The following is a 27,528-nucleotide window of genomic DNA, read 5'->3' as shown; positions in this document are numbered from 1 at the left end:
AAAATCGTGTTTCAAAATATTAACTGCTATTAGCTAAATGCTTCAGACAATGCAGAGAACAAATGCAGAAAAACATTTATCAGCTTACTTATTGGTGCTTTAACTTGAAAGAAAATCAAATAAATGCAAAGGCATTAACGAAAGAAAATTGTATTTTATGATTTGAAATAATTTTAATAATGTAGTTTCTAGGAATAAAAATAAAGAACTGAGATATCAGAATGCTAAATACATGTTTGAATACCTTACCACCTGAGAAGTGCTGCGTTTCTTATTGTTATTGTTCTGCTCTCAGTTATCTCAAGTATAATGCAGCCATCTTTCGAGCACTAAATATGAAACACAAATTCTTATTATGATCATTAGGAGTAATGTTTATGATAATTAATACCTTATTGCAAAACATTAATATAGATAAATAAAATAATATTTTCAGTAAAAATACTGCAAAATTTATTTTACTTTAGGACTGGTGTATCCATTGACATTTACTAACCACATACACTATTAAAGTTTGAGGAATCACCGAAACCTTTATTATCTCTGGAGAATGAAAGAAGCAGAGGAAAAGAAAAACATGTTGTTTGAAACACATAAACTACTATTATTCTAACACACTTTTCTATGACTGAGGGTAGACTTTTTGTCTAGTGGTTTAAATTAAGACCTTGTGCTAGTAACTACAGTAGAGGATGGTGGAAAATTACAAATACAAACAGAGGTTTCCTAGCTGCGTTTTCCTAATTTTCTTCTATGCATGTCTTCTCAGAAGTCTATGTTTTCTCTCTGCTATGCATCTCAGTATCTCACTCTGTCAACTGTCAGCCCAATATATATGTGCTATTTCCCATAAAAACCAGCTTTTACTTCCTGCCTGCTTACCTTTTCCACTACTATTCTCTCAATCCTTAGAAGTTCACCTCTTCTGAAGATGTTATATTTCACTATTTTCCATGTTTTTCATTAGAAACTGATGACTGAAAATACAAAAATAAAAAGGCTACATATAATTCAAGCTACTGAATTATTAACTTATGATGATAGCTTAAGCAGCAAAATGTTTTCAGACATAACTTACAAAGTATATAAAAAGATCTCCAGTTTATTATTACCTATCTCATATTCCATCTCTTCTCACCATGTACTATGTCTACCATCTTAGCACCTGCCACCCAGATGTTGGCTGACTAATGGCACAGACTCCATGTCTATCTAATTGCAAGTTTAACGTATAAAATCGGTTTGGGAGTGTATTGCCACTTGGGAATCAAGACAGACAATATGTTTCATCTACTATATTACGGTGAACATTAACCTGATGTTTCTATTAGTATTTCTCTGTTTTTCTAAAATATAATAGCAACCTTTTCCTTCTGACTGTACTTGCTGTATCTACCTCTCAATCCTCTGTCATGTAAATGAACAGTTAAGTAGTTCCTCTTCCCTTATATGTTCCTCTCTCAGTGCTTTGCCTGTGCCCTGATGCTTACATCAGACATGACAGCACAAGGATCAGTGGACCAGTCATTTGTAGAGGTTCCTGAGGTACTTACTGTAAGTATCCCAAGGCTGGATGCTTATAACAAGGCCAATTGTTATTTCAAGTCTCAAGAATAGTTTCATTATATTACTTCACAGTTGGAGTACATGCAGTAGATCAATTTGTTTCATGACTGAAAATATATTCAGTAGTATCAATTATATTTTTATTACATGAGCCTAAAACAGGTCTTTCTGACCTTATTTCTTCTGGCACAGGTAGAAAATGTACCCAAGCCTCATCTCTAGATACATAATTTGGATACTCTGGGAGATAGTAGTTTGAACATTTTTAGTAGAAGGGGAAAAAAATTAAGTCTCCCGATCCTGTGATAAGTATTCTCACCAATAGTTTGATAAAAAATAAGCACTCTGTTTCTTTTTCCTGATCTTTTAGAATAAAAGTCATTGTGGCCCCCATGTTCTGTGCTGAAGTTAAATGCTTTGGCTATGTAGAAGTACTCTGAGCATACTTACTCAACAGATGTTGTCGAGAACATGGAAACATTTATGAATCTGATGTAATCATAAGCAGGCGGTAGGTACCAAGTCGGCCAGCTGACATGGCTGATATATGTATCATGAAAGCTTTAGGTGCCTATGTAACTTAATTAGCAAAGCAACAGACACTACTGACCTTGTACTCAACTAATTCTAGACCATTCGCTTGGGTGTAAATCACTGAACTATGCGTAAACTTTATATACAGCACGATTCTGTGTGTGTGCATGCGTCAGAGTGGAATTGACCTTGTAGTTTAAACTCACTTTAAATACAGAAAACAAAATACAAATGCTAAGTATTATGACTTTTAATCTCACAAAATCTTAATTAAGGGTGAAGTGTGGTTTGGATTATGCCTCAGAAAGACACGCAGCAACATAGAACCAGTCTCCCCAGCTAAATAAAGATGATTAATTTGGAATTGTTTGAAGTTTGTTTACTTAATGCATACAAAACAGGAGGCTTATGCAAACAAATAAGATGCCGCGGGAATTAAATATCAAAATAGATGGGGGAAAAAAAGGAAATAAATACAGATATCCACATCAAGGTACCTGTGGAGTTCAAACCAGTACTCAATGCTTTCTTCACTGAAAAGATAGAAGATTAAGGTGAGATGAGAGAAAAATTTCATATTTGTTTCACATCTAGCTTTGTATATAACCTTTCTTAACAAATGCAGTGGCTTGGTTTTAGTAAAGCTAAAGAGCAAACACTTTGGAAAAAACATGCCACTTGCTCTCTCTTGGATATTTTTTTTTGCATATTTTCTTTGCCAATATTTAATCTCTTCTTTTTTTTTTATAACACACACATACATGTACATATACACACATATATCCTTTCCTCCATCATTACCGTTATAATAAGAAGAGTTTATGGGAAATGGAAGAGAAGCAGTTTTTGCAAGTTACTCTTACTTTGAAGCAGATTTGCGACAAGCAAGTTTATCTACACATATTTGTTGACATAGTATTAAACTTTAAAGGAAAAGCAAACAGTGAGTTTTCATGAAAATGTCCACATTTCCCTCATTTTGCTGGTTAAACAAACTGACATATCAATTACTTGATTTAAAGAAAGTGTGTATGCACTCCTAATATTAAGTCTATAGGACTTGTCAATCAGTCTTTTCTTATGAAAAGACCATATTTTTATAAAACAGTCATTCTAAAAAAGAAAAGCTGTATGGAAGAACAACACATAAGTCTGAATGAATACCTGAAAAGACCATTAAATATTCTCAGGAATGGCTGATGGTGAGGCCTACAAACTTAGTTTGCAGAATGGGAGCTAGCAAGTTGAAAACTAAGTTTTCTGTGGGTTGAGACCTTGTTGCGAAACTTGGATACTTTTCTCTTTGGCTGATACTATAGAGAGTTTTTTGCTGTGTACAAAGACTTTTAAGATCTTTGGGGATTTACTCCCATTTAGCTTTACCAAGGATCTTCTGAGTGTAGTGGAAGTCTGGCACATGGAAGTGATCAGTGGTTGCACAGAAGATGCAGTAGTAGGTATAGTCTGATGTTGTATATTTAGCATATTACAAACATAGGGGATGATCTTTCCGGCTCTTCTTTATGACATTGGTTATCGTGTTAAGGAAGAAAAGATTGAGATTTGGAGACATGAAAGAAATGTCCCAAATAAGGCTGAAGCACAAAAAAGGTAGTTTACCGTTCTTACCACTGAGGAAAAGGAATAATACCATTCATGATATTCCCTATGTAGTACAGACCTGAATTTGTGAGTCTTAGCCATCTAATACATAACAACACATACTAGATAAAACAGTTGTCTGATTGAAATAAGGAGCTAGACCATTCTTTGTACCTGTTAAGAGAAAAAAATGTGTACATAATCTTGCAGACAGGCATTTTCTCAGTTTCATTTCTTTCTGACAGGCTATGGGTAAACAGAGCTGCTCTGCTTCATTGTTGTAATATGTATTCTGTAAAGAACCATACTGGATTTTTATCAAGAATGATGGGGGGTGGGGTGGGTGGGAAAGAAACCACACGCACACGCACATGTGTGCACGCACGCGCACACACACACACAACACACACACTAGCTGGTTCAGTTGATTTTATAAACCAGCACTCCTGTAAACCACATTTGGGTAATTGTTTGTTTGGACAGGTCTCCTATCTGCTGTGATTACCCCTGTCATTGTCATTCAGGAAGTGTTAATAAGGGGAAAGGTGTATATATCTTAGTTTTCTAGCATGTATAAGAAGTCTTACCACCTGTCTGGGTCCAGGAACCCCCATACAGAAGATTGTGCCATGAAGTGCAAGTCCACAAAATAACTGGTAGATAAATATCTTAATCTATCTTTCAAGTGTCCAGTGTCACACAACCTAATAGTTTAAAACAGATTATTCATGTTGTTGGAAGGTTTTGCCTCAAAAATAGGAAAAAAACCCTGCCCGTTAATCTCTTTTATCACCTGCAGTACTACAGTTGCCTGACGGGAGAAATGTATTTACCTCATAACTTGTAAGTACAACCCATGGAGTCTTCTTATTAGTTCAGAAGTAGGGGTTTTTTTAAGGTTACAAATTCAGGCCTCCAAAGAAATCCAGTTTACAGTTGGGCACATACGAATTATGAGCAGTGTTCGTGTATCACCTGTGCTTCATTTGAGGTACAAAGACAAGAACCAACATTTAACTATAGTCTCGGTCACTCCGATTTTGCAATTTAAAACATTTCTTCCCGCTGAAACAAACCCTGCCTCTGAAACTCCCTAAATAATTGCAGTTTTCACAGTGCCCTCATCCTGTAATTTCCCACACCGCTGAATGCCGTCTTCCCAATCAGCAGCTTTAGAAAGTTCCGACATCGCAAAACTGGAAACACGCACCAAAAATTACTTACACACCTCCATACCACGCCATAATTAAACACACCAGAGTGCCCAGGGAAGGCTGCTCCCCTCACCGGCCCGTCGCCGACCCCCGTCGCCTCAGGCGATGGCGGGGCTGCCGTCGGCACCGCCTCACAGCGCGCGATTGACGCGCGCCTCACCCGCTCACAGCTCGCGCTGCCCGCTGGGCGCGGGAATATTGGCCGAGCAAGTAGCGGGGGCGGGCGCAGCGCCGGGGTAGGAGCCGCGGCTGCAGTAGCTCCCGCTACCTGCTGGTGCTGCAGGGCGCGGCGGTGCCTTTCCGCGGGGTGACCTCTGCGGTGCTGCCTCCTCGCTGCACGGTCCCGCCGCGCCGCTCCGCGCTTGCTCCCCCACCGCCGCGCGCGCCGCCCTTCCCGCCTTGGGGGTCTCTTGCAAGATGGCTGACGGCCGGGACGACGCCTCGCAGCAGCTGAAGCAGTGGCGGAGCCAGCGGGGCTCGCAGGTACAGCTCGGCGCGGCCTGAGGGACGGCGGCCCTCCCTGGGCGGGAAGGGTCCGGCCCGGGGAACGGCGGACCGGTGGGGGGCTGCGGGCGTCCCCGGGCGGGAGGGCGCCGAGTTCAGGGGGGGCCCGGGCCTGAGGCGGCGGCGGGCAGCCGGGGGGGAGGCCGGGGAGCCGGAGCGCCGAGGGGCCGGGGGCGGCAAGGGCGGGCAGCGGCTGCCTCCGCCTCAGCTCTCCTGGTGGGCAGCGGCGGGGCTTGGCCGTGCCCGCTCGGGCACGGCCTTGGGCAGAGATACGTGTGCATATACATATATATATATATGTTTCTTTTTTTGGTCTCAGATCGGGTGTTCACGTTTTCATTTCTGTTGTCCTGTTGGTAGAACCCAGTGAAAATGTAACTAGAGATTAATATGAAGATGAAACGCATTCCACAAGAGTGGAGGCTTGTTTGCCAGGTTGAAGTGGGTTTGGGCAAGCAGTTGGCTGAAATCATGAGAAGGTGTAGGCAACAGCATGGCATTCGGTCTTCTGGAGGTGTAGAATATACCCCGAAATATTTGGGTACAGGTACCAATGCTGCAAGAGTTGATTTCCCTTCTTCTTTATCAAATCACTGTGGCAGTTTCTGCTGTGTCTTTTCTGATGGAAGTGCTTATTTGGTGTTAAATAGTTTTTCTGTTGGTTATACCAAGCACCACTCTTACAAGACACAAGTGGATGTCTCAGGTCCCACTGCTTGCGGTTGTTAAGTCATCTCGATTTCACTTTTTTCCACTTGGTTCTAAAAGGTACTGTATGAAAACTACCTTCCAGTGATGAACTGTGACCCCATCCTATTCTAGCGTGTGTCATAATTATTTTTGTACCGTGACTTATTTTTTTTGGTATGAATATCAGCTTTTCTGTAACAAAGCAGTATTTGAATACAGGCCAAGGTTAATTTGAAGACTGGGAGGCAACCAGAAGTCTGTGTTGCATAAAGAGTCATGAGACCTTAAGATAGAAAGTAAGGAGGACTTATTAGAATTTTAAAGTGACTTGTATAAGGTGCAAAGTATCAGTAGTGCATGGAAGTATGTACTTTGATGTATGGTGTTTACAACAGCTGTGACTAAAACTCTCCTGGCTTTGTTTCCCTTCTTTCTGTCTTGGCAGGTTAGTGCTGTAATGAACTAAACATGCAGATTTGAAAGTTCTTATCTTTCAAGGTTTTGATTGTATGCAGTTCCTAACCATATGAAAATACAGTCATCAAACAAACTCAAGTCAAAAGTAGTATGAGAATTCTTCCTAAAACTACTGTGGGTTTTTTTCTCTCCCTCCACACTGATGGAACTTATTTTGCGTGCCCCACATAACGTTATCCTGAAACTAAAGTGAATATATCCTACCACTTTAAAAAAAAAAAAAAAGTTTGTACTTCTATTCAAATGCTGGAAAGAACCTTTCAGAAAGTCTGCCTACACAAAAGAGACTGTACAGCCACAAAGCTGTTAAATTTTTTGACAGGTTTGAAACTAAATATTTTGAAAAATTGTGGGTTTAGCTACTACTTCTAGTAGTTTTAAATCTTAGCATTATAGCAGAAGAGGTTTTTAGGCAAAATTATAGCCTGTTGGTTTGAGAAGGGCTGTATTACCTCTGCAAACTTTTATCCTTTGTTGCATGTGTAGTTTACAACTAATATGCAAGGGGTTTTTCTATCCCTAAGGTGATCACATGACAGGTATCATAAAGGTATAGGTGAATCAAAAGGACCTAAAAAGTCTCCTTAAGACTAAGGATATAGTTGTTGGGGGTTTTTTAACTCCTCCTGTCTTTTACCAGGCTCTTGCAAGGGCATTGTAGAGGAGAAGGTCATAGGTGTAGGTATATGCATTACAGTGTGTGTTTAAACCTGTGAGGAGCTGCTTATAATTTATTGGGAACTCCAGGATGAACAGGTCTCTAATTCAACATAATTTTTGTTTCCCAGTGTACTGAATGAAACTTGGTTGCTGCTTCAAGATAACATAAGTATTAGTGATTTTAAAAAGTGGCTGTATGGATTGGAGGGCTTTTAAGAGCTATGTCTCATGTTAAAAAAGAGTTGCCAGAATCCAGTCCCCATGTTTGCTGTTCTTGGAATTCCAGTAGTCGGAATTCATGAACAGTCCTGAAGCTGGACATGGGGTTTTTGTGTCACAGGCTACCTTAGAGTGAGGATGAAGTGGAAATATCTGTATGTAGAACACATTGGAAGGATGGAGATGTCTGTAATGAATAATAACGCAAGGAGGTTGGAGAGGAAAATGCAGAAGTTTAGGATGCATCGGTAGGGTCTGTTATTTTCCATCACATTACAGTGAGCTTACCCATCTTAAATGAGTATGGCAGTCATCCATACAAAAAAATGTAATTATGATTAGAAAACCTAATACATTAGGTTTCATCTGTGAGAAACTTGAAGCTTTTAATAAGCAAAGCTAATGAAAATAAAAATATTGGCAGTGCTGGAAGATGGATTAAAAAAAATAGTTTTCCCTAAGCAAACTCAGAAAAAAATTCTTGGCAAAAAAATTTGAACTTAAAATGCTCACACGTCACAACAGTTCTTAGACTAATAGTCTGCCGACTGCCGTGTTCTAAGAAAGGGTTTTTGAAAGCAGAGGCTTATAATGGGTTCCAGGTTGGGTTGCTTGTAGCTTTCAGTGCAGAAAATGTCAGGATAATGAGCTGATAATATAGTTATGTTAATTTGTGCTGGGTGAATATCTTAAAGTAGAATATGTCAGACTTAGTAGACTGAATCATGGAGTGGATGAATGAGCTTTTTCCTGAAGTTCCTTGAATGTGATGGCATCCTGCTGCTTACTGGAATGTATGAAATTAAATTCTAAATAAAAAAATTCATTTGTAATGGTGACTTAAGCAATTTCTAGTTTAAGCTGATAGCTAAAACATAATAAGGCATACATATTTACAGATGTTAAATTATATGGGGCTTTTATGTTAGGGTATTTTTAAGAAGTTGAATTCTTAAACTGATTCAGCATGGGAGAACTTCCCACGTGGTCTAACTGGGTGATTTCTCATTGTGAGCAGTGAAATAGTTTTCTTGGCTCATTCTAAACTGAGCGAAATAGAAGGTAGGAAGCATGCAATATATAAGCAGTGGAAAGAATACTGAGAACAGTTTCTACTTTAGCATGTTTCCCTTGCCAAACTATAGATAACATTTTGATTTAGGTTGATGTTCCTTTGACTTGAAATACTTCAAATAAAGCTCAAGTAATAACTTTCCTGCAAGTTTCTGAACATCGTGTTCCTGTTTGTAACTGGATGTGTATTGTCTTTTTTAAATGTTTGTACAAATTTCTGAGTAGGTTAGGATTTCAGGCATCCTGAAGGAATTGAATTTATGTGTATAGCTTTATGCTAATGAAGTGGTGAATGAAGAACCTAGATATTTTGGGAATTCAAGCCAGCTAGTGTGTGTTGCATATTAGTAAGTACACACTGGAAATGCAGTTATCCTGTCAAATGTCTTTTATGTGGTTATTCATGTACCAGAGTTAAACAAAGGTGCGTGTATAACTCTCCCTGTGTGCTCTGCCTCATCCAGAGCTCTGGGTGTAGATGTGAATAATTGTCCTTTCCCCTGCCTTTGTGGGCTGCTGCTTGAGGTCGGGGGCGGGGGGGGGCAGGACACAAACCAAAAAAACCCCAAAACCCCCTGGAGGTTAGTGCAGTTCAGTATGCTCTTCCATAAGATAGAGATGGGATTTTTGTCTGTTTACAGTAATTAAAACAGCGCTTAGATTGTCAGTATAAAAATTGGAACCCCATAAAGTCACTGATATAATAGTGAAAGCCTTCTCATCAAAAAAGTTACTTTTCCCTTCTCTTCACTGTCCTTTTTCATTTATAGAACTTTAAAGGAAGGAGAACTAGGCAGCAGGGGATGAGAGAGTTTATTCTGTTGTATTTCCCATGGTTCAGGTGTGTGGGTGCTACTGGCAGAAGAGGGTAGGATGGTATGGATACAGAGGCCATATCCATGTATGTTCAATGTGACGTGTAACTGGATTTAGTGTTGGCTGGTCACTATCTGTGACTGATATTTGAGCTCACCCTGTTGCAAACTTTTCTTTTGTTTGGGGTTTGTGTTTGGTTTTTTTGTTTGTACTAACTTCTGTTCTGTTCTTCAAAGTCTTTTGCAAGCATTGCCCAGGCTCCTAACAATAAATGTTCTCCAGGAAAAACTGACACCAGAGACTTGACAATCGCAGGAGCTGATGTACTTTTCTTGCTGTTTTCTACAGTAGCCAGTAAAATAGGACTGGTTCCTTTAGAGGATTATATGACCCTATATGTGATGCAAATAAAAGTTTTTTCAAGTTAATTTTTTTTTAAGAAAGTAGGAGTATGCTCAATTATAGTGCTACAGAGTTCCAACCAGTGTTTCTTGAAGTTGTCTTGGAGTGACTGTTTTTTTCAGGTACAGGGTTATTTCTGCTGTACAAGGTGCTGCAGCTCTAAGTAGGTTAACTTAAACTTGGTATGGGAGGGGGAAAAGGATTAGTATGGGCTATCTTGCGCAGTTTCTTTAAAGACAATAATGATCTTGGTAAAAGAAAAAAGGTGGTTTGCTGTCCTTTTGACAGCACATTTATTGGCAGTACGGCTTCTTAGGGGTTTTGTTAATCTTAGTCCTTCTATGGCTCAAGAGTTGAGAACGATGGTTCTTCAGGTGCTTTTGCTTATGTTGTTTTTCCACAGCTCTTCCATTTAGTCTTTATGCTGTGTGACTGTATGTCTTTTCTTTTGCCTCCATCCCTCTACTGACATTACCTTCTTCCTCTCCTTTCTCCCTTATTACTTTCCAGCAGCAACTCCTTTTCTAGCTGTCTCTCTCCTCATCCTGTCTTGTTGAAGCGAGGGTAAAAAGTGAATTTTAACACCTGTTTTTAAGGTTGATGCTTCATATTTTTCTTGAAGCAAGATAGTCTCATTTCCGAACCATGGAAGACATTCTTGGATTATACATGACTTGAACTCCCTTTCTTAAGTAGCCCCAGATGCAGCACAGTGTTGAGGTGTAGACATCTATATTTTCTGTAACTGGTTCCACAATCTTAAGTCCTTTTGCTATGTGACACATAATGGTCAAACAGGCGTGCACATTGTGTGGCTCAGGTAGAAAGGGTTTTTAATTTCTGTTGTTGTAATATTGTTTCTTGCTTTCAGAAACCAGATGTTTTGACCACTGGTGCTGGCAACCCTGTAGGGGATAAGCTTAATATTCTGACAGTAGGGCCACGTGGACCTCTTCTTGTTCAAGATGTTGTTTTCACTGATGAGATGGCTCATTTTGACAGAGAGAGGATTCCTGAAAGAGTTGTGCATGCAAAAGGGGCAGGTATGTTTAAAAACACATTCTTTTTCTCTGTGTAGAATCAGACTTTAAAAAGCACCGGAATTAACATGTAGAATTTGACAAACTGCATTATATTATCTATAATCCAGTATTATAGATTATAATAAACAATTTTATATCAATGACAGTAGTAAAGCCAGGTTTAAAAAAACTCAATGTTAAAATTTGAAGCACTGAAAAACTTTCTTTTTTTTAAAAAAAAGGAAATATAGCTGTAGCCCTTGGACTTTTACTGTATTTCCTGTAATCTGTGCTGCTTCTACCTGTTCCTCCATATTACCCCATTCCTCTGGAAAGGAAGACTTGCCCATCTCTGTTTCAATGTCTGTTTGCAAGTTATTTGATAGAGATTCTTGCCTTTGTCATCTGCTGTATCTGTCTGCCAGAGCAAGATGATGATCTGATATTTGAATTTTAAAACACCTAAACCAACTCTTAAAATTTGTTATTGATCTTAGCAAGGTAGAACTGGCACCTCTGATTAGTTATGTATTGCTCTAGAAGAAGAAAATAAGGGATTGAATTTATAATGTGAACGTACATGGGAAAAATTCCTCTGTGAGGGTGGGAAGAATTTTATTGCTTCATCCAGCTTACATGTGGACCAAAAATTCTGCAACACATCAGGATTAAAGAAATACTTGTCTAGCTCAGAGATAAATATGCAAATCTTGGCAGAAGAGCATTCAAAAAGCTACTGTTTGTTATTTTGCACAGTAGAAATGGAAGTCTGTATTGTTGCTGGGAACTGTTAATGTTCAGTGAAGGAAGGAAGAGTGAGCACTGTGCAAATAGTTTAAGTAAGTTTCATTTTGTGAAAACGAATCGAGTATTTTAGTGGGTAGATATGAACTGTGTTTTAAACTGGTGTATTTCCGTGTTTCCTTTAAGTCAAAACTTTCATGTTCTACCACAATAGAATAACAGATATGCTGTGAGTGGAAGGAAGGTATGTAGATCTGATATTTTGAAATTATTTTTCTTCAGGAGCCTTTGGCTACTTTGAAGTCACTCATGATATTACCCAGTATTGTAAGGCAAAAGTGTTTGAACATATTGGAAAAAGAACTCCGATTGCTATACGATTCTCCACTGTTGGTAAGGCTCTAAAGTTATTCTGTGTCTTCCTATGTGTGTGCCATAGTTACACTGGTAGCCATGTTTGCATTGTGGAGTGCTTAATGGACTTAAGGTAGTTTGAAATGCTTTCTGCCAACCAGTTCCTCGTTTGTGAACTTCATTTAAATTCTAAGACCTTAAGCAGCTTCTGCATCTTTGTCAGAGCTCTCTGTAGACACTTTTCTATCTGGACTGTGAGAGGAAGGATAGCTTTGAGCTATTTCTTTTTTTTCTGACAGAAAGCTTGCTTTGTTTCTGGATCATAATCAGCATTTGCATACTGCAGTTTTAACACTTGAAAGTTAAAAACCTCTAATCTCTTAATGCTGTAGAAATGTTATGGGGATGAATGCTGTAAAATAAGTACTAGGCAGAGAAAAATAAACAATGTTCCGTAAATAAACTCTTATTTCTTAGAGCTGAATGCATAAACTGGCAAAATCTTAAATGCTATTAGTTAAAACATGCATTATGTTCAATATCTTGCCTGATAGAAAACTGATATTTCAAAATGTATGTGTTACTAAGTTACCTGTATTTAAAAGAAATGAAATCCTAATGAAGATTCAGTTCAGGAGATAGTATTGGAGAGAGAAGTCCAGAAAGGCTCAAGATGCTTCTGGGTTTGGCCTACTGGCTTTTCCTTGTGTCGCCAAAACTTAAGGGCATGGAATGTGATACAGGGGAAAGACATGCCGCTGAGTTTGATCTGCAGACTTTGTGCTGCAGTGGTTCATTGCATAGTTACCTTTGCTTTCCCTGCTCTGTTTGAACATGTTTCTTCCTAGCTATTCTGTAGTATGCCCCCCCCCTTTTTTTTTTTTAATTAATGAGAGAATGACTGTCCTCGTACTGTCCTTGTTATTTCATCATGATGTTTTAGTTAGCATGAGCTGTTCCTGAATACTTCTGGAATGCTTTTGCTCAGATATTGTGGTAGACACTTTGGCACTTTTGCTCTGGTATAAATTTGCCCATTGAAAAGACTCTTCTGGATAAAGCAGGAGGGAAATTAGAAGGGTTACAACTCTTCTATAATACATTTCCTTTTCATTAGGCATGCTATGTAGATTGCTACCTTCTAAATGAGAGCTTTCACACTGGGATATGATGCACAGAAATTAATGAACCCCGTCTTTCGAAGATTTTTATGGCATATTCTCAAATTCTATGTTTTTATGCTTATAATTTGTATGCATTTCCTATTGTAACACTTCTTTCTGTTCATGTGCTTCTTCAAGCTGGAGAATCTGGGTCAGCTGATACAGTTCGTGATCCTCGAGGCTTTGCAATGAAATTCTATACAGAGGAGGGTAATTGGGATCTTGTGGGAAATAATACTCCTATCTTCTTCATTCGGGATGCCATGTTGGTGAGTAAGCACAAAAGATGAGTGTACTTTGTGAAAGAGTCCAAAAGTTCATTCACATCTTGTTCTTGCTTCACTAAGAAGCAAAACCTGTTGTTAAAGTTTTGTTGTTTGTTAAATGGTCTGAACACTTTTGACTTGAAAAGGTGTTATTTTTTAGAAAAACAAATTATTTCAAGAACTAATGCTTGTTTACATACATGGTTTCATACCACAAACAGAACATGCATAGTTGTGTTTGCTGGTACATATGTCACAACAGAATAGCTAGCAAGGACATCATTGTGTTTTTAACTTCAGATCTAATAATTTTCACTGGTGTTCATATTAGCTGTTTTGCTTTGTAGACAGTTTTTTTTTGTCCTCAGGCTATTTCAGAGGACCGGGGACAGACTTTTCACTTTAAAAGCTTCTTGCAACTTCTTTTCATTAAATGATTGTTTTGATGTTTCAGTATAACAGCACTTTGTAAGTAGAAGGGCTTTCCTTGAGTGAGGGAGTTCTGCACAGATATTTTATAATATCTCTGTATACGGAATATCAGACTCATAAGTGAAAAGTTCAGGTATACAAATACAAAAGATTCACGTCTCGCTTTCAGTCACAAAATGAAATAATTCTCTAGCTTTGACCAGCCTGTTTATCGTAGCTGTAAATGTTTTACTTACCCTAATTTTACTGGTCTGTGAATGAATTTGGTTGCAGGAGGGGTATAACAACGAGCAGATTTCTTTTCAGTGATCTTACAACTTTCTCATCTTTCAGTGTGCTGTTCCTTTCACTGTTGAGTGTATTGGAAAAAAATGTTTGTCTTGTTTTGTACCAGGAGTTGCTTAGGATACCCCATATAGTTTGGAAATGTTACAGAAATCTTTTTTCTTCTTAATTTTTCCCCCTCCTCCACTTCTGGACAAATTAGTTTCCGTCCTTCATCCATACCCAAAAGAGGAACCCTCAGACTCATTTGAAGGATCCAGACATGGTGTGGGACTTCTGGAGTCTTCGCCCTGAGTCTTTGCATCAAGTGAGTGTCTCTGACTTTATTTTGTATGATTAAGAAAATCATGTTATGACAGCATATGTTTTTTAACTGTCTCTTTTCCAGTTTTATCTAAAGTCTACGTAATCTAGGAACAGTAAAGGTGAAAGGCCTATCATAACTTTTAAAGCTGTTAGTATGTCTATCTAGCCTTTTTTCTTTTAATGACACTGTGAAACGAGTGATATTCTTCTGTTTTCATAATTGTATTTTATATAAGGATAAAGGGCAAGTTGTGAAGCTTTCTAACACTAAAACAGTGGAGATACTGATGAACAACAAACTACTAGAGAACAGTAAAAAAAAAAAGTACAGGGGAAGTAATGTATAGTTGTATATCGCGTTGCACATTAGATCAACCCCCAAAATGACTAGAATTCACAGTGCATTCTAGCTATTCGGGAATGTATTTATATTTAAAAATTATGCAAAAAAGCTAATATAAAATTAAAAATGCAGTTGTTGTCTTTTTTTTTTTTAAGAGACTAAGTTCACACAGAAGCCTTCCAGTAATTACTAATTGGAAAAAGTACCACAAGCATTGTTTGTGATCATAAACCTAAAGAAAAACAGCATTTTGAATATGTTTGCATGATGATATGGTTACTGCTTGAAGACTACGTTATTAAGGACTTCTGTTTTCAGATTTTGTCTTTCACCTGGAAAAAAACTCTTATTTACGTTTGTAACTTAAATTATCCATGCTTATCTGCTCTGTGCTTACAAGGGAGATCATAACATTATCACTAGGTTAATGTCTTGTACTTCACTGAATATTTCACGTGAATTAACCTACATGAGGTTTTATGCCCACAATTGTTCTTTGTGCAAAACCAAAGCAGTCTTATTTCATTAACACTCTTAAAACTTAAACTGGAAATTCCTCAAGGAATTCATAACGTTAAGATAGCTTCCAGGGATGCAGATTAATGCAATAAATAAACTTGTTCTTGAATGGTCACTTTATCCTTGATCTGGTGAGTCCATTGATACAGCTTGATCCTTCTCTTTAGGTGTCTTTCTTGTTCAGTGATCGTGGTATCCCTGATGGTTATCGCCATATGAATGGATATGGATCGCATACTTTTAAACTGGTTAACGCTAGTGGAAGACCAGTTTATTGCAAGTTCCATGCAAAGGTATTGATATTTTTTTCCAATTACTTACAGATAGTATACATCATTGGTTAAAAAAATCCATTTAAATAGATCATTGAAAAATTTTCTATGACTTTTCAAGTTTAATTCAGGAAAGACTTCTTAGTGCATAAGCTCAATCACCAAGGTGCATGTTTTTGTTTTTTTTTTTTATCAGTTTCATGCCTTTAACAAATATGACAGTCAACATTTTTCTTGGTATGGATTTACTAGACTGTGAAGAACGCTTTGTTGGGAACTCTCTTGTTATTGCAGAACTTGGTGTACTCATGTAGTGAGCTATGATATCTAGCTCAGCTTACTGGACTTCAGCCTCATGCCACTGGGAGTTGTGGATGTGAAGCTGTGCAAGAACTTTCCATCGGGCTCCCTTGCTATTCAGTGCAGATGCAAGAATCCTCTAGTCCTTTGGAAATTGTTTTGTTCAGTGTGTGATATGTTCCTGTTTCATATTCATGGTTATACAGAAGTTTGGATTCAACAGGTGCTTCTTCAGATCAAAATTCTCTCAATCTGGATCTGGTTTTTGTTTCTGTTTATCCTCTGGATATAAGCTGCATTGATCTAGTATTTTTAAGGTGGCCTGAACTGTACATCAAAATATAAAAACTCTGTTTCTAAGAGCTCTGCAGCTGAAGCTTGTGGCACCTCACAGAACTTTCACACTTTTCTGAGAAAGCAGTCTCTAGCATATCTTGCTTGAAAACAACTTCCCTTCAAAATTTTAAAGGCCATACAGCTTCTTACCTCATTAGACTTTACTGAAGGCTGGACATCTACCTTTGAAGCAAGACTTCAGAAACCATTATTTTAAACTAAAAGGGATTGTATATCAGCTTTTAGCCTTCAAGGATTCATTCAAAAGCTTATTAAAGTGATATTTTAGTCCCATTTTAGATGGGAGTAGGAAATTGAGATTCATGTAGAATCTCAGCCCTGAGGGCTGCAACTGTTTTATCACTTTATGTTGGCATGTGATCTGTAAGAGAAGGTGGGATGGTGGGACAGTGAAGGAGCACTCCGTCCTGTAAGGACAGAGGGGAAATCTACTTCATGTGCTGCAGGTATCATACCTTCAAGTTTGATGTCCTGTTTTGCAGTATAGCGTTACCTATTTATTTCACTTTTATCAGAGAACTAATTTTTATCTTGAAGGCAGCTGTTGAATGTACTGTTATTCTGAACTCAAATTATTGGAGATTAGAACATGGACAGTCACATTCTTGGATTATAAGTCTTGTTAAAGTACGTTCTTAGTAATGATTTCTGTAATACTTTCTGCATGTTGTAACTGGTGCTACTGTTTTAATCACTTTTAGACTGACCAGGGCATCAAAAATCTTCCTGTTGAAGAAGCAGGAAGATTGGCTTCTACTGATCCTGATTATGGAATACGTGATCTTTACAATGCCATTGCCAAGGGGGACTATCCATCTTGGTCTTTCTACATTCAAGTTATGACATTTGAAGAAGCAGAGAAGTTTCCATTTAATCCTTTTGATGTAACTAAGGTATCTCTGATACTGCTGTGAATATTCGATTTCAGCTAGTTTAAGAAAGGTCATGAGATCAAAACGTAGCAAACGCCAAAACTGAGGTTTCTGTAGAAGTGTAACAGTTTCCATGGAGTAGCACTGTTTTCTTATTAGTCCCTATCACTAAAGTTAGTCTGTCCTTTTTATTTTTCCCTTCTGTTTAAGTGTACTCTTTATTATAATGATCATGTTAAGTCAGAAATCTTGGAGATGAAATTATATTGATGTTATATCTGACATTACTTTTCCTCAGTGAAATATGGATAGGGCTTGATTCCAGGCCTGCAGATTACAACTGCACTGCACTTCCAAAGAGTCATCTCGGATCATATAGTCACACCCTGAGCTCGCTAGTTTTAAGTGGTGTTGACAACGTAGCTTCTGATTGTTGGTTGGATTTTGTCAGACTTCCAGTTGCCGTTCCAATGAATGGCTTGTTGAAACATATTAAACTAAACTTGTGTTACTACTTTTTTTTCCTCTTTTTTTCTAATATTGCTCACCCAAAGTGGCTAAAGACTTTTGGACTTGAAAGTACAGGCTAAGATGACAAAGAAAAGACTAGCTAAGCTAGCTGTGTTGTGAAGTAGCTGAAAACAATCATGCTACCATCTCCACCTACGATATTGCATTCCTAGGCAGTTTTTCAAGCACCTGTGGGTATTTCATTTAAGTAGTAAAGTAGCTGAGATTATGCTGAAATGATGAAATAAGTTGCATTAATACTTGTAGTAATTGCAAAAGGCTTCTTAAAATAAGAGATCTCCCAAAATGTTTGTTAGCAAAAAAGAAATTTCTTCAGTAATGTATTCGCTCAGTCAAGACTTAAATCAGGCAAATGCTGCCTAGTAATTATTTAAGCTGCATAATTCTGTAATAACATTGACTTTATGTGTGTTATGTCTTGTAGATTTGGCCGCATGGTGACTACCCTCTCATGCCTGTGGGAAAGCTTGTCTTGAACAGGAATCCTGTGAATTACTTTGCAGAGGTAGAACAGTTGGCCTTCGATCCTAGCAACATGCCACCTGGTATTGAACCTAGCCCTGATAAAATGCTGCAGGTAAACTACAATGCATGTAAGGTTTTACCTGAAGAGCATTATGTTTGCGTTGCTGTTTCTAAATCCTATCCCCTGTTCATGTAGCAGCAGTAGAACCTGACAAATGAAAAGTAATTGGTTCTTTTTTTTTTAATTTGTGGTTGTTTTTTAATGATCACAATTTGATGTGCTCATCAAAAATTTAAATATAAGGAGAATGGGAAAGAACTAAAGGAATAGAAAAATCTAGAATTTACAGGGTATCTGCAACAACTATCAAAGTTAATGGGGAAATCTGCCAGGCTGGCAAGAATACAGGATAAAGTCATAGCAGTAGTGCATGTTTATTCATGTTTTTACAATAGATCTTAGAACTATAAACTCTTATGAGTGTGAGAGGTGGACTTCAAGTGCTCTTAAAATACAGAAACAGCTAATCCCTGATACTACTTCTAAAGAATGGTCTTGTGGTTTGTATCAGATTTCTTACAGGTCAAAATATCTAAGACAAGACTGGCTGCAGTAGACTATACTGTTTGCAAAGTCATGGATCTTTGCACGTTATGCTTGTTCAGATTAAAACCAGATTGTTGCTTCAAATGATATCCATAGGAACAACAAAGTATTTTGACAATTTTACTGGATAAAGTCTTGAACCATCAGGCAGTTCTTTCATTTGTCTCTCTGCACTCCCACAGACTTCATGGTTAGAATCCCTGTCATCTTGGCGTCCAGATGTCACTAGAATGCTTCAGATTCAGTTCAGTAAATAGATAAGGGGCTACCTTATTTCAATACAATCAAATTTTAAAACTTAAGGTTGAAAATACTATGTTACTCCTAAGTAACATTTAGCACTACTATAGTCGCTTTCACCTGTACACATACAACCATTCTGCTGCTTCAGAATAGGTTTAGCCTTCTGAAATGGGTAGGAAATACCCAAGCTGCACGAATACAACGCAGCCTGCCATTCTTCACTGGTAGTGCAGCAAAGTTAGCTTGTGGCTGTCACTTGGTATGTAATATGAAGTATGTAAGGAATATATATGCAAAGGAAACAGTCTTCTTCCTTGTAGTATTTAATATATAGTGCTTTGAATTTGCATCTACCACTTAAGTTATCTCTTTCAGCAAGTAGTAAATATTTGTGATCAATGTTTTAGGGTCGCCTTTTTTCGTATCCTGACACTCATAGACACCGTCTGGGACCTAACTATCTACAAATTCCTGTGAACTGCCCCTTCAGAGCTCGTGTGGCCAATTACCAGAGGGATGGACTAATGTGTGTTTCTGACAACCAAGGTAGTAATGAAAATGTCTTTATAATGATGCTTATGCATGTACCACAGAATTCTTTCCTGTTCACAGGGGATTTAAGATACTTGCTAAACAGATTTGGGTCTGGGGGTGGTGCCGGATATTAGTAATTTATTATACTATAAGAAATGCTACGTTTTCTCCTCAGCCATTTAGTGTCTCTTGGGGCTTTTTCGCCCCAACACAGACATCACTGTGTAACTTCCTGAGCTTCAGACTTCCCAGTCTGGCTTTTTCCTTTTATATGAAAACTGTTCCTTACCTCTCATAATCTTTGTCAACCTCTTGGTACCTTTCCTTACGTTACTAGATGCTTTCTGAGATCAGCTGGCCTCGCCTGCCTTTGTTAAAAATCCATTATATGCTCCTTGTATAGAGTGCCCTACTTTTGTCTGTGTGCAGTTCCTAATACTGTCTCTAACTCTGCACTCGCCAGCAATCAGAAAGTAACTTCTAACTGTCCAAATGAATTCAAGATGTATTTTGTGACTGGTCATGACATATCTTAGAATTCATGATTGTGCATGTATAAAGTTGCATGCGCTTCTATTCCCCGTGTGGATTACATGGCAGATAAATTTGTTTTCAGAAAAGCAATTTTCATCCACTGTTTTGGTATCATGAGATTATGTGTCAGTATAAATGGCTAGCTTTGATTTTGACTGAGTTAAAGTTTGCAGAGGCTGAGCTGTCAGTTTGTTGATTGCTCCATTTTCAGGTAACTTTATGAATGTGTTCGATAGTACTAGTCCTCTCAGAGAGGAGGGCTCTCCCTGAGTAATTCTTTTTACTATAAAAATTGACCTTTTATTCCTGTTTCCTATGTTCTTGATACAATACTAATTGACAAGATACTGACTTTTATCCTGTTATCTCTTTTTTGAGGGGATCTTGTTGAAAGCAATCAAATGAATTCAGTAATGTCCCTAGTTTGTGTTCCTTTAAAGACTTCTAGAAACATACTTGTTAATTGAAAAAGTTCCGAAATATTAATAATTCAAAATGAAGAAATATGCCAGAGAAATAGTTTCACAGAAGTTAATTACTACCTCTTTGTTTCTACTTCTAGGCAAAAATCTATTTGAAAAATAATAGAGGTGGCCTGAATGTCTTTGAGAAATCTTTTATATGCTTTTTTAAGATTTAAAGATCGATTTTCCTATACTTAGTCCACTTTGTTAAACTACTTAACTTTCTGCTCTCCAAGAGATTGCGAAAGGCAAGAGCATAAATGCCAAGACTAGAGCTTTAACTTCCCTTCTATTCAGCATGTTGTGTTCTGTCAATGTTTGCCCAATAGTGGCTGGTTTACACCTGAGATGAAACAAGGATATACTTATGTGTCATGCCAAAATGCTGTATTCCTCTGGGCTATGAATTCTAATACTTGCTGAGGTAGGTGAGGGAAATATTTGGAAAACAAGAACTTGAGAACAGCTGCTCTTGTCCAAGAACAGATAAGTTCATCTTTACGCAGTTCTGTAAGTTCGTAATATGTTTAAAATAACCCCCCTACATAGCTAAGACTAGTAGTTCTTCAAATATGCAGATGAAAGTGTATTTTCATGCTGCCTTGGACTAAAACTTTGAATAACTTCCGTGACTTTGTATATTTAAAAGGTCTGAGCAATGTTGTTGTGAGAGTGGCCAGATTTCCTTATTCCTGAAACAAACAAATTTTCCCCACAAAAATCTATCAAAATTCTCTTTGTGGTAAGTGCTGTTAAGTACTAGCTGGAAGACACAACTCCTGTTCTTGACCTGTACGTTGACAAAAAAATGCTGACAACTTTTTAATAAAGTCAGTCGAGCTGGGGAATTGATTTAGATTCTTCCAGGCAGAGAACATTTTCTGTCTTCTGCCTTAATCTGGGAGAGCTGGCATCTGATTGTTTTGGTTTTGTGTGGGGGGGGTTGTTTCTTTTCAGGTGGTGCTCCAAACTATTACCCAAATAGTTTTACTGGTCCTGAAGATCAGCCCATTGTAAAAGAGAGCCGTATGTCTGTTTCGGGAGATGTGCAGCGCTTCAATAGTGCAAATGAAGATAATGTGACTCAGGTACAATGTATGAAAAGGCTTATTAGATAAAATGAGATTAAAGAATATTGGTAAGAATCATGCGGATGTGGCTTCTCTCTGAAGCACCTGGGCTAACCTGAAGTTCAGCTCCCATGAGAGCCTGGAAGATCTCCATGCAGCTTAATTTCATGAATAACTGAATTCTTGCTGACAGGACAGTTAGTGAATTCTCTCAGACCTTTGCCATCTGTATTCTGGACACAGATATCTAGACGTTGTTACTTTGGCATCTTGTGATTAGTGTCTGCAGATATGCAAACTAGAGTATGAATGTAACGTCATGATCATCCATTCCTGAATTGTACCCCAACAGCAATATTTATTTTAATTCACCAAACACCAGTTATTTCCACCTAGAAATGGAAAGAGTTGTTAGCAGGTTTTGGGAGGAAAAAAACCCCAACCAACCACATGACCCCAAAACCACAAATTGATTGCCTTTAAGTTTAAGTGTTCTGAGTATTTTAAGCATTGCCTGACTAGTAAGTGATAGCTATTCTTCAGTAATGATGAATCTTATAAGTGTTACTGGCTGATAAAGGTAGAATGACTTGCTTTTATGAATTTCAAAATAAAACCTCTTTGTTTCTAATTGTAAGGTGCGAGATTTCTATACGAAAGTGCTGAAGGAGGATGAACGCCAAAGGCTGTGTAAAAACATTGCTGATCATCTTAAAGATGCACAACTCTTCATTCAGAAGAGAGCTGTAAGTGGCCTGTTTGGTTTTTAGCCTTTGCTCTTTAGTCCAGCTTTTCTTGCAGTCAAAATGGCAATATGCGTATGGAAAGGAAGATCAGGAATTATTCTCTGAAAAGGCAACTTCTGGATTTTTTCTTATTTGTGAATTTTCAATACAGACCATTTAAATATGTGCCTAATTACATAATAGAACACTTAATATTTAACATGCTAAAGTAACTTTTGTTTGTGATGGGAAAAATGGGGTGAACGTTGAACATCAAGGATGTCATGTGTTTAGCTGCTTGTTTCAAAAATGAGGCGACTGCCAGTGTAATGTTTTGCTCTAAACAAGGAGAAGGCAGCGAGGGCCAGGGAGGGATTGATCTTTATCTTTCCTAATAGATCTTTCTTTATATCGGGAAAGAGTTCTGTGTGAGATAATACAAATAGTGTTTGAAGATGTTCATAGCTCCCTTTCTGGCTGGCCAGAATTAAACTTTTGGAAAGGAATGTTCATTCTCCTCTTCTTCCTTATAACATCTACTGCTTGTGGACCACAGAACAGAATATGTGTTAAAGAATACATTTGAAGTGGAGGAAAAACTTCTTATTATCTCTTGTGTTCTGTCTTCATGTTAAGGTGAAAAACTTCACTGATGTTCATCCTGACTATGGTGCCCGTGTTCAGGCTTTGCTGGACAAATACAATGCTGACAGTGGGAAGAAGGTATGATAATGATTCCTGTAGCTGAATTTTGACTGGCTGTGAATTAGCTTCTTCTGTAAAAACAAAAAAATGAGTAATAGTCTTGATTCCCATTTAGTTTAAATGGCGGAACTCAGCACGTATAGAACTAACCCATGATGAATCATCATTAATTACATTTAAGTGTTGATTAACCAATGGTGTACAATTAACTTTGTTTCATTTGGTTTTTGGAAGGCTTGTGAAAGATAACTGTACGTGATATGCAATGTGTTCAGGCTGATTCTTCAGACCAAATGATTACTCGTTCTTTGTAATGGTAATGAAACATTTCCATAAGCCTTTCCTGGGCTCAGTGCTTGCTACATAGAATAACATTGTTGCTTTAAGTACTCAATTTTTTCCTGAAGTTCCCCTAACTACTTCTAGTGGACCTTGCTCTGAATATTTCTTTTGTATTATTTTTAGGATGTGATTAGGACATATACACAATCCGCATCTCATGTGTCTGCCAAAGAAAGATCCAACTTGTAAAGCACGCTGCGGAGACTTAATCTGTGAATTTTGCGTCCTTACAACTGCAGGACAACCTGTTGAAGATGTGAATGAATGTAGCGACTTCTGCACAAACACTGAAGTGTTTTACAGGCTCGATTTGTTAAGCTTTCAAGTGCCTGTATCTGTATGGGAAACTAGGTAACACAAGCTAATAATCTAGTGCCTTTCAACACTAGTGCTTTACCGCTCGTTAACAGTATCGGGTATTTTTAAGGAAATTGATGATTAAAAATTATCTTCATTTCTAGATGCAAATATAAGTTGAATTGCAATATTGCGCGTTTTATTTGTGGTAAAACTCTCCTGGCTAAATCACTCAATAGAATGTCTAGAATGATACTATAATTATCCTTAAGGATAAACTTGTTCATGTTAAAGTTGATGTTGCTCCGTATTTCTAATAAATTAGTTCTTTTAGGTATTTGTAGATGCTTCCTTTGAATTTTGTTTTTGGCCTTCCAGAAGTAAAATGTGCGGTAGTTGGAGTAAAATGGTGGTTATGTTTCAGTCCTTATGATTGAAATGAAGCTATCTAGAAAGTTTAATCTGAATAGATGTAAATTTTATACCCAATATATATTTTAAGATAATCTTTGCTTACTAATGTTAGGTTGGGATATAACTGACCAAAGGGAGATAGGAAAAGATACTTTCTTATTTCATACACTTACAACTAAATTGATTACATCTTACAGTTCTTTAGGGGTGGGGGGATTGTTCTATCTAATCTGTAAGAATTTAAATAGAAAAATACTGATTTTTCTAAGTTTCTAAAAAATTAACCTTCAAATGCATGAATATTTTTCTTGACCGTGATCTTAAGTTCTAGCATATTCAAAACTATTCCCAATGGTTTCTGAAATTCTGTTGTTTTACTGCCGTAGTCTCATATTACTGTCTTCTGATCAAGCCAGAGCTAGTTTTCAGAGTTAGACTTCAATTAAAGTGGTAGATTTCTATGAATGTGGATATCTATAGTTGGATATATGCATAAAACTTGACTTTAAGCATGTTGTAATGTTGCCTAGTATTTGATATTCAGCTAATCAGTATAAAAGACTTTGGAACCCTTTAGATTGAAAAGTGATCCCTATTATTATTCCTCAGATTGAAAGGAGTTTCTTTAGCAATATTTTTTCTTCAATCTTAGAGTGTAATCTTTAATCAGGTCTTAATAATTGGCACAAAATGAAAGTGTTTATATTTGAGACCTTAGAGCAGTAGTTAAATGATAATTATTTGTGGACACTGTGTTTGAATCTGAGTAGTAGTGGTTACCTCAGAAAGCATGTTGTCAGCATCTGAGCACTTTACTGTACAAGCATACAACAAAAAACAAGGCTTAAGCTACTGCTTTATAAGGGCCAAAATCCCACCTAGTATTTCTTGTTAGATAACTGTTTGGAAAGTGTTATCCAGTGTGGGATGCTGGCGTTGTTGGTGCTGAATACAGAAGTCCGTGAGTCAGCAGGGAGTAGTGGGGTTCGACTTGAACGACATGCTTGTCTCACAAAACAGATGTGAGAGATGTGAACTAACACCAATCAACCTGAGTGGTGTCTGGGGTGAGGTGGGGATTTCACAGGCTTGTGGTGCTTCAGTAAAGCCAGAAAGACTCCCATACATCTCTACCAAATACCCTGCCCCCTGCTGTGCCACTGGGCCCTACTGGCCTTCCCTTGCTAAGGGCCAACTGGCACACAACTGTCCCACCTCACCACGAGTATAAATCTGGCATTAGAGTCCTCTATTTTGAGGACAAGAACTCCAACTACTGGACAGGTTGATGGGCCTGGACCTCCTAGACTCCTCTCAGACATGGTGTTTAGGAAACGAGGGTCCTTTTTGAACCTCATGACTCAACGGGAGGGCTTTCCCCTGCTACTTTGCCATATGCCAGACTCATACACATAAAGCAAGACCCAGTTATGGGGTAATTAGTGTCCAAGCTTACTGTTGGCAGTTTTGAATAAAAAAAGTCATAACTGTTGCATATTGAAGTTGGTCCTAACAGACCGCAAGAGTTTCAGAAGTGTGTGCTCAGTAGAATCGGGTAATTCATTGTGCATCTAGAGTCCTGGCAAGTTATAGGACTCTGCCTGTAACTTCTGCCTCTTTCCTTGCCAAACAGAAAGATCAGCATGTATGTGTAAATGGTTGAGATTGTAGTTGCACAACAGTACCCCTTGTATGAAATACTTGCTTTCCTTGTTTGCCTGTTGATACTGCCGCCTTAGGATTTGGTCTGGAAAAGGCTTGAATAAATGATACAAAGGATTTCAGAGCCCAGCTACTAGCTTGTAACTCAAGCAAATGTTTCACAAATTTCAAATCATAGCAAGTTTTTTAATATTTGGTGCATTTCTGGGTCTGTCTTGAGTTGTGTTTTGAGCAGGAGTACTTCCCAGTTTGGCATTTAAGTGTGAATTTGCATTGTAAGAAGTGATGATAGATAGGTGAAGGAAAGTAGACACTAAGTGCTGTTCCAACTCATTTATGTACTAACCTATTGTGAAAAATTAGCTGTGGTGTAGATGCTGTAAAATAATATGAACTGGTAGCCTACCTTGTTCTGGGATTCAGTTGGATTTTTACCTGAAAGAGCTACATGAATGGGTGGGAATATTTCTGACTGGAACATAGAATCCTAATGAGTTTTGGGAAAGAGTGAGCAAGGCTTAATCTTATTTTTGTTGTTTGCTAAATTAATTATACTGTCTTCCTTTTTTATTTCTGAAATAAAGCTAAACTTAAAAAATCTCTTGGCAACGTGTTGTCCGTTTTCTGTGCAAGTATTTTCAAAGAGTTTATTTTAATCTAGGAAGTTCATATCTTCATCTGTTTTTTGGAGATGATGCAGAAGCTGTTGGAAGTTCTGGGTAATTGGTATCTATTTCAGAACGTAGTTATTTGTCCTGCACAGGCTCTGGCTGCCAACAAAGGCCTTGGACTCAAGGCTGGTGCTTGGTATTCACACGTAGGGGCCAAGCACTAAGTTCTGCTCAGCTCAGTGAAATTACTTGTTAGGAACCTCTTTAATTCCCTCACCCTTCAGGAAAGGGAATGCTGCTCATGTGTCTACGATTGCATGTACCATATGAACTGGAAAAAATTGCTGTCCTGCTTTACTGTGGGGTTTGTTGACAAAGCCTTGCTTAAGCCTCTGTTTGCTGAAGAACCTTTTATTTTTTATATGAAAATTTCAGTGACAATTTACAGATTTGTCACAAGGTTACCTTGTTTTTCATTGCAGTTCACTCATCTGTTAGCGAAGGTCGGTTGTTAATTGTTTGAGTGTGTAGAGTTGAAATGTAACATATGAAGTGTCTCAAAGCTACCATACAGCCTTTCAAAAAGCTGTCAGTACAGAAATTTATTCTACCATTTGTTACCCAAATGTTTGGTTCTGCTTTTCATATTGCAGTTACTTAGTTCCTAAATCTGTCCTTTTTTGTTTCATAGGTAAGGAAGTGTGTGCCTCCTTCCTCACTGTATATTGTAAGGTAACAGCTAGAAAAAAGTGGATAAGTACACTTACTATGTAGTGGAAAGGGTACTGTGACGTGAACTTGCAGAGGTTTTAGTAGAGTAATTCACATGGAAAGCTATTCTAAGTTTGTCCAGGTGGCCTTTATCTGACCATGGCTGTAAATCATTGTCACTAATAAATTCCACTCTAATTTATACCAGTTTAGAGTAGAGGTTAGGCTAAAGTTTGGATGATGTCAAGTCAGAAAAGAAAATCAAGCTCTAGGGAATGAGGATGAGAGGAAACACCTTGTGCAGTAATGTTGAGCAGGGCAGAATGGGCTAGGTAGGTAATATGTACCTTCTGCAGCTACCTTTGTTTTGAAAACTCCCCGTTTCAGCATAACAATGCTTAAAAGGCTAACCTGTGTTCTGTGCTGCTAAACTGGCCGTGACAAGTATTACACAGTCAAACCTGGCTTTTTCAAAACACAATGGAAGGGCACAGAACACTGGAGGACAATAATGCTAGTTCTTCAAATAAACAAGATGATGAATCCACTTAGAGCTACTTACTGTGAGAATAAGACTATTTACGTGACGTGACACAGTCTCACTTGTGTTTTGACTTTGT

General features: G+C 37.9%; 1 protein-coding gene across 1 annotated transcript; it reads left to right on the top strand.

Moving 5' to 3' along the window:
* Window positions 1–4,112: 4,112 nt before the first annotated feature.
* Window positions 4,113–23,899, top strand: CAT (catalase). The gene is made up of 13 exons (XM_080404912.1): window positions 4,113–5,399; window positions 10,630–10,801; window positions 11,807–11,917; window positions 13,180–13,310; window positions 14,227–14,331; window positions 15,360–15,485; window positions 16,823–17,014; window positions 17,949–18,101; window positions 19,247–19,385; window positions 21,329–21,459; window positions 22,080–22,187; window positions 22,803–22,889; window positions 23,337–23,899. The coding sequence occupies exons 1-13, from the start codon at window positions 5,334–5,336 to the stop codon at window positions 23,400–23,402; spliced, it is 1,587 nt and encodes a 528-aa protein (XP_080261038.1). The 5' UTR covers window positions 4,113–5,333; the 3' UTR covers window positions 23,403–23,899.
* The last annotated feature ends 3,629 nt before the right edge of the window (window positions 23,900–27,528 follow it).

Source organism: Falco punctatus (assembly GCF_963210335.1).
Source record: "Falco punctatus genome assembly, chromosome: 10".
NCBI classification, from domain to species: Eukaryota; Metazoa; Chordata; class Aves; order Falconiformes; family Falconidae; genus Falco; species Falco punctatus.
Note: the sequence above shows the minus strand (reverse complement) of the source record. Positions and strands in the feature narration are given on the sequence as shown.

Bases quoted from the DNA above. Each gene is read 5' to 3' on its own strand.
- CAT (XM_080404912.1), top strand. From the start codon at position 5,334: ATGGCTGACGGCCGGGACGACGCCTCGCAGCAGCTGAAGCAGTGGCGG. The intron at 5,400-10,629 runs GTACAGCTCGGC...TCTTGCTTTCAG, and splicing joins GGAGCCAGCGGGGCTCGCAG to AAACCAGATGTTTTGACCAC. The intron at 22,188-22,802 runs GTAAGTGGCCTG...CTTCATGTTAAG, and splicing joins TCTTCATTCAGAAGAGAGCT to GTGAAAAACTTCACTGATGT.